This window comes from Thalia democratica, chromosome 2 (assembly GCF_965202585.1).
Source record: "Thalia democratica chromosome 2, ktThaDemo2.hap1.1, whole genome shotgun sequence".
Lineage (NCBI taxonomy): Eukaryota > Metazoa > Chordata > Thaliacea > Salpida > Salpidae > Thalia > Thalia democratica.
In genome coordinates, this window is record NC_139166.1 from 59,165,063 (window position 1) to 59,179,892 (window position 14,830).

The 14,830-nt window shown below is 26.8% G+C and overlaps 1 protein-coding gene across 1 annotated transcript; it reads left to right on the top strand.

Annotated features, from left to right (window-relative positions):
* The first annotated feature begins 5,469 nt into the window (after positions 1 to 5,469).
* On the top strand, positions 5,470 to 10,352 carry LOC145828793 (uncharacterized). The gene is made up of 5 exons (XM_082936545.1): positions 5,470 to 5,604; positions 5,839 to 6,013; positions 9,073 to 9,282; positions 9,503 to 9,626; positions 9,893 to 10,352. Exons 1-5 carry the CDS (start codon positions 5,488 to 5,490, stop codon positions 10,350 to 10,352), a joined length of 1,086 nt encoding a protein of 361 aa, XP_082792671.1. The 5' UTR covers positions 5,470 to 5,487.
* Positions 10,353 to 14,830: the final 4,478 nt, after the last annotated feature.

Genomic DNA, 14,830 nt, shown 5'->3' on the forward strand with positions numbered 1-14,830 from the left:
AACTTATACAAATATTCTAATCTTTAAAAAGTTTTTTTATTCAAAAAAACTCATATATTTTATAAATTGTTTAAACATTAAAAACTAGGTAACAAAAAATATATAAACAAAAAATACAACTAGGAAAGTAGTTTATTTTGTTTTCTTAACTTAGTATATACTTTGTGAATTGTAAATAATATTTTATTCTTTTGATCTAAAAATATTTTATTCTTTTGTTCTTTCAATTGATAGATTGTTAATAGAAAACTATTTAGTATTCGAATAAAAGCGTTGAGAAATTAAGAATTTTAAATTACACAACTGAAAAACTTAAGCTGAGAAAGTTTTAATGAGTACATCTAAGATCTAACTTAAGTCCATAATTATAAAATAAAATTTCTTGAAATAAGTTTTAGTTGTAATGCCTTAACACATTAAGCCCTATCTTATGTTTCTCAAAAAGATTTAAATAAATACTGAAAAATAAATATTTATATATTCAAAATTACCTTGTTTTATGTAAAAAACTATTTGATTTTCATAATTTAATCTTTAATATTTATATATATTCTGTAAATTTAAATATTTATTGAAACAGTATACCATTTATAAATTTTATCTTTATAGATGACAATTAAAGACCTCAAGTTATTATGAGGAGAATAGTATTACTTCTAACACTTTAAGATTTTTTTCACATAAATGGTTCACTTGAAAAAAAAAAAGATCATCAGTTAATAATAAAACCTGATTCACAAAGAGCCTGTTTTTTTAGTTGGTATGGGTTCATAAAAGGTATAACTTGCTCCGGCAATAATGCTAATTAAGCCCACAAACAAAATCATGAATTACACTAAAGTTCTCAGGTTTGAAGTGAGGAGCAGAAACAATGTTTTAAATAAAATTTACGGAAAATTACAAGTTTTACTAAATAATTTAGCAGAACTAGAACTACAATTGAGGCTCACGAAAATTGCCTGCGACCACCAAATGTCCGCCGATCCCTGAAGTAGATTTTTTCTGCAACAACTATATTATGTGAACAACTATGTTATGGGAACGGGTCACTTTTGCACGAGGACACTTTTGCTTGAAGGGTCACTTTTGCACGAGGGGACACTTTTGAACAGCGACATTGGCAGCATTTTTGCACTACGATACTTTTGCACGACGTCACATTTTTACGGTGAAGTTTTTGCACAGTGAAATTTTGGCACGAAACGCCAATTTTGCTCGAAACACCAATTTTGCATGCAGACCGATTAAACATTTTTCAGCTAGTACCAAATCTGTAACAACAAAAAAATGAAAACTGAAGTTTTTTAACAGACACATATCAAAGACATAACATAAAAGGTTTAAAATCTTTAACAGTAAAAATTCATGTTAAGAACCAAAAAAAAAAAAAAAAATTCTAGAAGATTTATACCAGGGACAAAAAATAAATTTTTTTAGATACTGAGATGAAAAAAATACTAAAAGTGTAAAATGAATTGTTCTAGTTTATTTTAAATTTTAACTTATTAATTAACAAATTATACCTTTTTATATTTTTTTCTTTACTGTTACAAGTTTATTGTCCATATGAAGGGTCTAGGCCACTTAAACTGAAAGACACATAAAGAATTAAAAAAAAAAAAATTATATATTTAGAGAAAGATAAAAACATAATTTATCATAGAATTTATAAAGTAGCATAAAAAGCAAAATTTTTAAACACAAACTTAAACTTAATTACGCTTTGATGTAAAACGATCACGATCAAATATTTAAATGCATTGACTAACAACAAAAATAAAAATCTAACGCCTCAAGGACATTAACAGTAGACTTGCCAGATAAGTAATCATTAAACACAATGAAAAGGACTCATCATAAACAAAGTAAAGGTACTGCTAATAAAATTAAACTATAAACCAAGCTAAATGTAAAAACTTAATCAACGGTTAATAAAAATTACTTATTAACTTTACTAACAAAATTTGATTCAAATCAAACTTTAATCGACATACTTTAAATTTTTTACAAGAAACTAATTCATTTAAATTTTTTTTCCTCATTTCAACTAACCGATAAAAAATGAATTATGCCAAGCCTCATTATCAAAATGATGTTTACATGAATTTTTTTTGCTGTTTTCTCTCAGTATGTAATTAGTTCTATAATGTTTAAAAACTTATTGTATATTAATTGTAGTATCACCGTTAACAAGTTTTAGAAAAATTAATGAGGTCAAATTCAAGTCTCCTGTATTCTAATGATTTAATATTAAGTTTTGTTAGTTTATCAAGGTGAGATATATAAAAAATATTGCAGCATATATCTTGATACTTTGGATGAGCATAAGTTCGAACTTCCAAATGCTACTCTCTCATTGGCTTACTTCATAATCATGCAACATTATAGTAATGAAATAATCCAAGTTTAAGGTATGAAAAGTACGCTCTTTTTATTGCTCTTTTTATTCTGAAGTAAAACTAAAAAAACTTTTCATAAAACTAAAAACAAACATCAAGTAAAATCTGAAATAAATTTACACTTCATAAATTAAGTAAATCTTTTTTTTTTAATTTAACAATAGTTTAAAACTAAAAAAACTTTAAAATATTCCTTTAAACAACTGTTTTATGATAGTTTAATCATCAAGAGAGTATAAATAAAAAATCAGTCTCAAGATTCATGTTTTAAAGCCCTACTTGATTAAGTTTATATTCCGGTTTAAAATTTAACAAATTTCCATTAAACTTTATTTAAATTATCCAAAATTACTTTTATAAAAAAAAACTGTACTTATCTAGTTTAAAAAAATTAAGATTGTAATTATGATTAAAGTGAATTGTAGAACGTTATTATACTGTTCTAGGTAAAACTTTAAAAAAAACTTTACATTAAAATTTAATTATAAAACTGTCACACTTTATTATTCAAAATAATATGCGTTTAAAATTGAATTTTATTTTAGTTGATGAAAATAAATTTGAATTTAATTTATCTATATTTTTATTTAATGAAATAGAAATTTGTAGCGTGCAAAAATGACGTTTTGCAAAAATGTCGCCACGCAGATGTAACATCGTGCAATAAGTGACGCCATGAGAAAAATTCGACGTTTATAATTGTCGCCGTGCAAAAGTGTCTCCTCGTGAAAAAGTGACCTTCCTTGCAAAAGTGAAGCCGTGCAAAAGTTTCTCCTCGTGCTTAAGTGACTCTCGTGCAAACGATTCGCCGTGCAAAAGTATCCCTTCGTGCAAAAGAGTCGCCGTGCAAAAGTGTCACCTCGTGCAAAAGTGTCCCCTTGTGCAAAAGTGACACCCATCCCGGAAATAATCCTAATTTAGCCCGCAAAAAAAATAGTAAATTACTTAAAATATTCTAGGTTTGAAGTGAGGGGAAAAAAAATGTTTTAGATCAATTTACGGAAAATCCTAAGCTTTACTAAATGATTTAGAAGAACTAAAACTACAATTGAGGCTCACGAAAGTTGCCCTGAGACCACCAAATGTCTGCCGATCCCTGAAGTAGACATTTTTCTTCTCTGCAACAACTAATAATGCACTAGAAAATTGGTTGCAAATTTAATTTAACTTAAAGTTTTGGTACTTGCGCAGATTTTTTCCTATTGATTTCTTACAAAAACTTATGCTGTTGAAAATATTTCTTATTCACAAAAACCACGACTAGAATGTTTTAACTTATGGATAATTTAAAAATTAACTATTGTATAAACACAGGTTTATTTTATAACCATAACCTTTTTTAAGCAATTATTTGTATTAAACTAGTTACATGAGTTGATTTATCGTTCTTGTTATAGGTTCTTTGATTAATTTTCATTTAAACTAAATCTGAAAAAAATTCTAGAAAATGTTCGGCTTTTTTCGTAATATTCTATAAAACCAGATTTGTTTCATATAAATGTTTTTTACTTTACAAGGTTTAAAAGCTGAATGCTATTAGTTTTAAATATTTTCATGTATTTCGTTGCTTTTTTAATTAAATGTTGTAGAATGAAAGAATTAGGTTATTAAGTATTATATTGTTAACAAAATATGAACTAACAAAACTTGCATATTTTGATTGTCAATTAAACTTTAATAGTAGAAAAAAAAAAATAAAGTATCGAAATTGAAATTTCTCGAATGAACACACTAAAAAAATAGATATATGAAATTTCAAAACAAAGCATTTAACTTTACTTTATATCTGAAAAACATAATATAATGTTTTATTTAATATTAATTGACTTTAATTTACTCTAAACCACTGTAGAAAAATATCAACTTATCTTAAAATTAATTGATAAAATGAATATAAAAATTGATGTTCTAAACAATAGTATCTTTACTAATTTCAATGTAAAATATTTTTAAGTATTTAATCTCTTACTTTGATCGGTAGTATATACAAAACATTACTAAAATAATATGCATACAGAAATTGCTTTAGGCAATACAAGCTACTGTTGTACGTGATATTCTGTTAACTAGAAGCATACAGCTTCAGACAAGTGTTAAAGATACTATTTGTAAGAATAAAGTTTATTTAAGTGAAATTGATTACTTAGCTGTTTGTTAAAGTATGTAGTTTGATAGTTAGAAATTTTAATTTTAGAATAAAAGTCGTTAATAAAGATATTTTTGCTTTGTTTTCATTATACTATAACGTTATTAACTTTTTTTTTTGATTTTCAATTTTTTTTAGATGTTTAATTTAATTTTTTTATAAACTTATACTCAATTTATAGAAAAAGCTAAAGTAATTGCTTGCTAACTTATTATTTATGTATATTTTTAATACGGGTTGTTTTTAATAAAAGTTGAATATAAAGTTTTTTTAACACTGTTCTGATAAATATCTATATCAATCTAACATTATCATTTTTTGTAAAACAAAGCTCAACGACAAGATAATAAAGTTTTAAAATTAAATCCAGGTTCATTTTCAACTTGATACGACTAAACAAATAAAATGAGCTGCTGGTTGTACTACATCGAATATTATTTTAATTTGATTTATCAAGCAGCTTTTAATTTACGAATCTTCAAGTTAACGTAAAGACCTATCTTAATTTATTTTAACTCAGGTCTGGATCAACGCTATCTTTTTTTATGTGTTTTTTCGACCTTCATTAGTTTCTACTGCGCGTATACCTTACACTGTTCGTTTTATACAATTTAGTTCATATTGAAACAATTAGTAATAGATAAGTAGTTACGTATGAAAAGAATCAACATTTTAAGACTAGTTATACATGTCATATATTGCCAATTATCATTCGAAATAGTATAATTTTTTTTTTTCAAAACAGCTCAAATTAAAAAAAAACGTAATAAAAACTAGGTTATTGTAGTGAACATTGATTCATTATTGAAAAATTTTTTGAGTACAAACGTACTAAATATTAAAAAGAATGTTTTTTTATTACAAACTTGAGTAGATGCATTTTGCATAGTAGAATAAAATTTGTGTTTGCAATCTAACAGAGTTTATATAACAAACAAACCAATGAACTTAACCGTAAAAGGAAAATCGCTCAGGCCTGCACTTTTCATAACAGCCGTTGTGGTTACCATTGTAATTGCGGCCGTGGTCGCTCTGTCTGCTCACGGTGCTTTTTCAAACGTAAGCAGTGGTTTTTCGTTTTATGTAGTCACAGTTTTTTTTACGTCAAATATCAAGCTGTTCTATACATAAAACACTTCGCAGTAACTTTGTCAGTACTCGTATTAATAATATTGGGTTTTTAAACAAAATAAAAATAACAGAAAACCAATTTTTACTACATTTCAACCAAATAACTTTAGTTTTTTTCGTTCACTTAAAAAAAATCATAAAATATGCCAGATTTTTTTTTAGAACTGCGCAACTGAAAGCGTTGAAAACGGACGCTTCGACTTGGACACGGTTGAAGAAGGCATGGATGCGACGATCACGTGCGATCCGGGTTACCAAAACCGGGAGCCAGTGAGGAAGTGCAGAGGTAACCAGCTGAGACCTTTGAAGAAGTACGATCCTTACCACTGTAAAAAAGGTGAAAATGGTTGAATATACAAATATTAATTTACTGTAGTATATCGTTTAAGTTGTTATTACTTTGTTATAGTTTAAAAAAAAGACGCTAAAAGTATTTGGTCCTAGGACCTGGTACACGAAAAAACCTTTTGGTTATCGAGTCGTACACCACTTGGATACCTTTTTTTTGTCCAGTCGTACACTACTTGTTTATGCTTAAGTTTATAAGAGTTTAATTTAAAAAGATCGTAAAAAAATATATATATATATAGTTTTTTTAAGTAGGTACTAAAGAATTAAAACTGATTTTTTTAGTTACAAAAAAAGTTCATGTTAAGTGTACATAAATAGAACAAAATGTTATTTATTTTTTATACATACAAAACTAGTTTCCAAGGCAAAAAAAATTCAAAATTTTTTTTTATAGGTTAATAGCTTATATTTTGACTTTTCATTCGAACCTTTATTGTCAATTGTAAAACTATGCATTTAGTTTCTTTGTAATAACATTTATTTTGTAAACAGTTAACAAGTTTCTTTTTAGTCGATCCTATTACTTTTAGTATCAGCTGTTTTTATTTTTTGTTACAGTCTGCATTATAATCTTTTCTACATGTGTTTCAGCCTATTTTTATACTTATGACTATTTATTTTTTCTCGAATATCATGTTCTTTAGTTTTTTCAACGAACCATTTACGAATACTTACATTCGTTTACGTATTGTCAAAAGGATCATTTTTTATCTGTTACTTTACACACAACCATTTTAACTTTTTATGTATATTAAACCTTATAATATTTAATTATATTAGCTCATATAATTTAATACTAACTCGTTCTAAACTTAAAGTTTTATTTAAAGCTATTTTATTAATTCTTAACTTCCTCAGAAATACAAGAAAAAAGCATTTTATAACAATCAATAAGGATTAACTTATTTCCACATATGTAGCGTTTAAAAAAAAAAATAAAAAGTAAAACACTTAATTACTTAAGGAAGACATTCTTAGGTGAAGTATATTCTGATTAAACATTTAAAATATTTTTAATTTGGAATAAAACTAGATAAATTAGATTTAAGTACATTTTTTCTTTAAAGTAAATATTTTCTAACAATAAAATGATGTACAAAGCATTGGCGTAGCGTGGTATTTTGGTCAGGGGTGCGCAAATTTTTTTCTCAAAAAATCCTCTAAATTAAAACTTTTGTAATTAGCTATAAAAAAACTTTTTATAAGTAACATAATTGAAATAAATTTATTAAGTTAAAAACGTTCGTAAACTGTTTTAAAAAATATTTATATATTACAAAATTAAACAATTAAATAAAAGTATTAATTTCATTAGAATTACTTATACTTGCAAAAATGTTAACTTACTAAATAAAAATTGTTTTTATTACTAATAGTAAACTTAATATCTTTAAAAATTGATATATTCAATAAAACGAAAGTATCTGTTTTATTTACGAAAAAAATATCAATCTCTTTAATATACAATACAACAGTGATAACAACACCTCATTGCACATAATTTAAATAAAGTTACACAGAAGTTAAAATAGACCAATTTTATAACTGTTATTACAGTTTATTACAACTTTGTAAAATAGTTAAAAGTATAATTTTTTCATTTAATTCATTTGATTGTATTTGTTTAAAATAAAAATCACAAACAAAGTTTATTTCTCATTAGGCCGACACGCTTATCTTGTATGTTTGCAAAAATAAAGTTCAGAAAACTAGCAGTAGTCTTAACAATGTAGCATAAAAAAATTTGTAAAATTGTTTAATTTTTCTTTAAGCGTGACGTATTTTTGTAAACTTTTTGTAGAAAAATATTCTGCCATAAGGTTATACTACAGCGGTGCGCTATATTAATTGCGTACTTTTTGAGTCTAAATTTTTATGAAGTTAATGAACTTATAAAATTTTTCCTTATGGAGTTTTTCATCAACATCGGTGCGCATTTGCAATTACGCACCGAATCAGTATATTGAGTAATAACATGTACTTTCCTAACTTGTCCCTAGTTGGTATTCAAAATTTCGTTTAACTTTTTGAATACTAGATAAACATAGTTGAAAAAAGGCAAATTAAGCAGAAAAAAAAAACTATAAAGGATAAATTTATTACATTCTTTTTTTTACATTTTTCTTTTTTTTGGGTGGCACGCATGCGCCAGTGTCCCTCCCCACGCTACGCCCTTGTTAAAAGTAAAGTAAACGTAAAAAATTTAGTCATGAAAAACAAGGGTAACAGTTTAGGTATAACATCAAAGACATTTTAGATCAATTACCAACTAATTCCTATTTGTTTAAAGTCTATTCAAATCAATAGCTTTGGATAACTATAAAATTAAGATCGAATATTTAAGTTTTACTATTATTTAAAAGACTTTTTGCTAAATGAGTCTACTTAGGTTGTTAAAATCTCACATAGGTAATCTGTTTATAGTGTTTTCAAGGGTTAAAATTACTTTAATGTTTGTCAGCTTTAAGTTTTAGTAATTTTTTTGCGTATTAAAAAGAATAGTAATTGTAAAAAGATACAGGTGTGGTAGTATTGGAAACTTTTTAGTAAAACTCATTTTTTATCTTGATAGGCTCAAACTAAACTTTTATATCCAGAATTTATTAACTCGAAAGTTATTACAACGTCAAAAAATGGTTGGAAATGTTTAGGGTAGTAACTGATTTAATTTTTATTTACTTTAAAATTTAACCTGATTAAAAATAAGTTACTCTTACAAAACAAACGTTACAGCCTTTTTCTGTGTGTATATTTTTTGGACAACAATTTTCAATAAATTTTTAATCAAAGCAACGATAGTTACCTAAAAAACTTGGTTTGTTGAACAAAAATAGAAAACGAGTATACTCAAAAATTTTTTTGATAAAGGACATGGGTATACAAAACGACCTTTCGTTCATCTAGTCGTACGCCACCCTTAAATCAAAATGTAAATGAACTAAAAAAAAATCAACAGTCGAAATTTTAATTCTAAAAAAAAAAGCTCACCAAAAAAAACAAAATTTTTTCAAAGTTTAAGTAAACTTAAGCGAACATGTCAAACAGTTTGTGGGAAACCACCGGTGCTGGAAAAGAGGTTCGCCCATAACTACGATTACAACGGCAGCCTGGACGTTCTGGACGGGGAAACCCTCGATTACAAGTGCCTACCGTGCTACTGGGGTAACGAACACGTTGTTTTCCACGTCGGTTGCAGGGAAAACGGAACGTTTTCGCCGAGCACAGATGAAACCAAGCTGAAGTGTCACAAATTCAGTTTGTTCTTGATAGCTAGTTTTTTTTTTAGTTCTGTTAAGTTATATGTAGTATTAAAAATTAAGATTACCACTACAAAAAAGCTCAAATAAAACATACATTAGACTAGAAAGACACTAAACACCTTAACTGTACAGAGTTTTATAAGAAAAAAGAACTTTGTTTTATGAAAGTTTATCTAAATCTTGAATTTTGTTATACTTATTTTTTCGAACTACAGATTACACACTCAAGGTTGTTCTGCAAAAGCTAAACTGGACTGCAGCTCGATCTTATTGCAAAAAAAACTACAATGGGGACTTGATTCAACACAATAATAAATTGTTTACTTATTGGGACAGAAAGTTTGTATTTTGTTGTTGTTGTTAAAAAAATTTTAGTTAAAGTATTTAGCAGGCTACTTAAAGAATTGAAACTAATTTTAATATACATATATATTTACATATAAACTCAACCTATTATTGAAGAAAATGAGAGAAATAGGTTTTATTCATCTGATTACGATCCAACTTATACCCAAGTTTAATGTAAAACAGTGATTTTTTTGCAGCCTTAAATATTTTTTTTCATAAGATTTCTCCTAAAATTAATTAGATTTCTATTTTTACAGAGATCTGCAAAAGTGTTTAGACTTGCCGCCGGGAAAATACCACTTGGGCGTGAGAAGAACTTCCGCAAAATTCTCAAAATGGGTAAAAGTAAGCAACGACAAGACATTTAACTACGACAAGATATCTTACAACTACCATAACGAAGGCTATGACGAAAACTTTCATCACTACGTAGATTATGATTACAACGCAACTTATCAGGGAAACTTTTCTCAATACCAGGTTTATGATTATAACCAAACTCACCATAGAAATTTGTCCGATCACCACAATTTTGACTACTACCCATTTTACTATGAAGTCAAGTCTGAACAACGGGATTACGATTACGGTGCAACTTACCAGGGAAACTTGTCTGATCACCTGGTGTGGAGGTGGTTACCACGTGATCACGAATTTGACAACTGTTTTTCCAATGAGCCGGACAAGCCTGCCTATTTTATTTGCGAATACAAATGAAAATTTTGTGTTGTCAGTAAACAAAATTTACTAGTTGCCTTAGTTTTAAAATAAAACAGTAATTGGTTTGTGTTAATGGATTAAACTGCTTTTAATTGGCAATGATTTTTACACTTTATTCAGTATGTGTATGAAGAAACAGTACTTAGATAGTATTTTATTGCATTCAAATAACATTTTTTGTGTAATATTTTTGTTATTAATTGTAGTGGTTAAAATCAAAGTTTTGTTAACAACCACCGACGTTTTTGTAAAAAAAGTAAAGTTTTTAAACAAGAATTTGATGTACAGCTTGATTTTGTTTATTAGCGTTTGATCTTGTTTTTTATTCTACAATCGTTTTTTAATTAAATCTAATGTAAAAAAATACAATTTTTCAATTATTAATCTGATTTTTTTTACGTTTCTACTTTTCAATGGTTAACTTAAAAAAAAGTAATAAAATATAATTGAGTTTAATAAGGTTTATCTTCTTTATAGGTTTACTTTAATTAAGTATACTTTTGTTAGAAAATGGTTAGAAAAGTAGTTTTTCTTATGATTTTTTTAAAACGGTATTGTTTGTATTCTTTTAATTAATTTATAAAATATGATCTATAATTTAAAAAAAACTTAAGAAAAACGTTTTTATTTATACTTGATACATTTATTAAAAATTTATAATTTCATTATTTGTTTAATAATAAAAAGATAGTTATTCTAATAATTAAAAGGCTTACCATATAAAAAATTGAAAGCATATACACGACAATATTTTGATCTAATGTTTTTATTCAACCTAAAATTTTGTTGTAATAACACTTCTTTATGATCAATAGTTTATCAATGCTTTTTTGATTAACAAATCAAAACAGAAGTTTGAACTTAAAAAACAAATCTAAGTTAAAATTTCATTTCGATCTAGTAGAAAATGGAATAAAGTTAAAAAGGACTAACAATTACTATTAACTACATTAAAACTTTTATACCCTACCGATTTAATTAAGATTAAAAAGACAAACTCTTCTTTTTTCAAAAACTGACAAAATACATTCGAAAAAACTTAATGAAAAAAAATAAACATTTTTTGCTGGTCTACTTACAAAAACTTTCACAACCGTACCGATATTTTACTTGCAATCGCTGTTTTCTAACAAAAAAGTTCTCGTTTGCATCGAGAATCGTTTCTTACTGCAAATCGAACGGCCCAGGAGCTTGAATATAATCATATTGCCAGCTTTATTACGCCGCTAGTGAATAAAAATTTTGGTGCAGAAATCTTGCACGCTGTGGGGCACACCATATTATTAAAATGCAAATATTGTTAAGCTAAGTTAAGTAAGAAAGTGTTTGTTGGCTATTGTAAACAACTATTGGGTTTTAAAATTTTTCTTGCCAAATAAAACTATAGGATACACTTGGTCAAAACTAACTTAATTTGGTAATCTATAGGTCAATTCATAGTTTCTACTCCAACAGTACTAATTAACTTATGTTATGAAAAATACCAAAGATGTTTTACTTAAATCTGCTCGCTTATATGTTAATTAAGTACATCACAATTATATTTTTACTAATTTTTGGCTATATTCACAATTTGGCATAATTATTTTTTTATCGTTCAGTTGAATTGTGGAACAAGCTTCCAAACGAATTAATTTCTTGTAAAAAAGTTGAGAATTTTCGGTTAAGGTTAAAAAAGTTTGATTTAAATAAATATTTTGTCAGCAAAATTCATAAGTAATTTTTTTTGTTATTTCTTCATTAACCACTGGTTGTATTTGTCTAATTTGGTTTAACCTATAGCTTTATTTTATTAGCGGCGCCTTTCCTCTGTGTTTAACAAAACCTGTTCCTTAATACATAGTTAATTGGCCTGTTAAAGTGCTTGGGGCCTTGGGTTTTTGAGTTTTGTTTATAGTCAGTGTTCTCAACATTTATCAGCTACTACGAAAGTCCAACAAACGCTGAGTTATCTGAGTATTAAAGATTTGAAAGTAAATATGAAGCAGGCTCTCCTAACAAAAGTGAAACACGTTGTTCAGATAAAAGCGGTTCTAGTTATACGAATAAAAGTGAAACAAGTTGTATGGATAAAAGTTAAACCAGTTTCTCAAATGAAGGCTGAACCAGTTGTTCAAATAATGCAAAGCCAGTTGTTCGAATGAGAGTGAAACCAGTTTTGGAGTGAAACCATTTGTTCGGGTGAAGTTGGAGTAGGATATTGTTGTTCTCTTTTCGGAAGCACCGGAATTATAAATTTTGTATTATAATTTTTGTGTTTTTATGTTAATTTTAAACTTTAATTAGCTAAACTCAGTTTTTTTTTCATTTTTAATGTACAATTTTGGTTTATTTTTGTCTTTTTGTTGTATGTCTTTCTGTATAAGTGGCCTAGGTTTTGATGCCTGGGTCCTTCGTATGACAATAAACTTACAATAGTAATAATAACTTTTTAATAACTTTATATAAAAATTAATTAACAGACAAATAACTAAAAAAATAAAAACAATTCTTACTCTAAATAAACTAATGATAATCCATTCATGATTTTTTTTTGTACTTTAAATAAAATTTGTAAAAACAAAAAAAAAAACAATAGATTAACTTTTAAAATCAAGTTCATTTTAACTCTAAATATCATAGTGGTAGTTTGCTGCTATAATAGATGTAAAAACAAAAATTGTTATTAAAAAATCATAATTTCTTTTCAAACAAAAATTTAAGAGTATAAAGGTTAATAATACAGTTATTAGTTTTTAGCTATTTTTTATTAATTGACAAGATAAGAAACTTCTGCAGGCGAATTAGATTGAAAGTTTTCTACTGTACAAACAAAGAAGAAAATGAAAGTATGTATGAAAATGAGGAAAAAATATAAACTTTTGGATTTAAATCAAAATTCCTACCAAAACAAGAAGAAGAACTCAAACTTTTTGAAAGTGATATGTTTGACATTGTTAGACAATTAAAATTCAGAAGGATAAACAATAAATTCCAAGAAAAAATTCAAAAAGATGTAAAAACAATAAGAAACAGCAAGCAATTCTATGTGGCCGCAGATAAAACAACAAATTATTATAAATTGAACAAAAATGAATACATAAAATTAAAGGAAAATTCAATCAGAAAACATACAAAAAGAACAATTATACTGTAATTGACAGTATAAATAAGGAAGCTAAACAAATAGTCAAAAAATTAAAGCTTGATAAGAAGCTAATCAACCAACTACCATTAAAAGATTGTTATGTAACACTCAAAGACCACAAAGACAACTTCTTCTCAAAGCCAGAAACTAGACTAATAAATCCATCAAATTCAGACATTTGACAATTTTTTTTTTTTTTTAATAATAACTACTAATAATAAATAAAAAAAGAACCACATAAATTTGCTAAATCAATAAAAATAATCATCGAAAACCCAGCATTTCAAATAAACTTCCTGCACCTAAACTTAAATCTAAAAAAACACAGCTTCTTCCCATACAGAAAACCAAACAACAGAATCAATTATGTAAATGCAAATTCTAACCATCCACCAGCAATTATCAAACAAATCCTAAAGATGATAGAAAAAAGATTAGCCAAAAATTCAAGCAGCAAAAAACTATTTGACAGTATAAAAAAAGAATATAATGAAGCGTTAAAACTAAATGGATACAGTCATGACATAAATTATACAAAAATAACCAATGAAACAACTGTGAAAAAGAGAAAAAGAAAAAGAAAATGTATATGGTTCAACCCACCGTTTTGCTGTTCAGTGAAAACAAATGTGGGAAACAAATTCTTAAAAATAATAAAGAAGCATTTTAGCAAAGAAAGCAAACTAAATAAATATGTCAACAGCAACTGCATAAAGCTAAGTTACAGCTGTATGCCAAATATCGAAATGACAATCAAAAGCCACAACAAAAAACTGTTGAATAAAGAAAAAATCACAGATGAGACGTGCAATTGTAGGGACAAAAATAAATGCCCCCTGAAAGGTGGCAATAGTAGAACTGAAAACGTCATATATGAAGCTTCAGTAAGCGCAAAAAACGAAACAAAAACATATATTGGAATAACAGCAAACCAATTAAAGAAAAGAATTTCAACGCACAATACAACAATCAATTGCAAACCTGATAACAGAAACTACAATAAATATGTCAATTCAACAGAACTATCAAAACTAGTTCACAAATTAAAAAACGAAGGAGAGGATTACAAATTAAATTGGAAGATCCTAGAAAAAGTAAACAAACACCAACCAGGAAAAACAACATGCAAGCTTTGCTTGAAAGAAGCCCTCAAGATATTACAAGCAAGTAACAACTGTATTAACAAAAAATCCGAACTTATGGGCAGTTGCAGACATAGGAACAAATTTCTGTTGATGAATTGGAAGCAAGCAATTAGCTAGTATAACAAATGTTCAAATTAGGGTTTTGAATTTTGAGTTTTATTTGTTGTTTTTTATTATTATTTTGTTAAATATTAAATATTCCG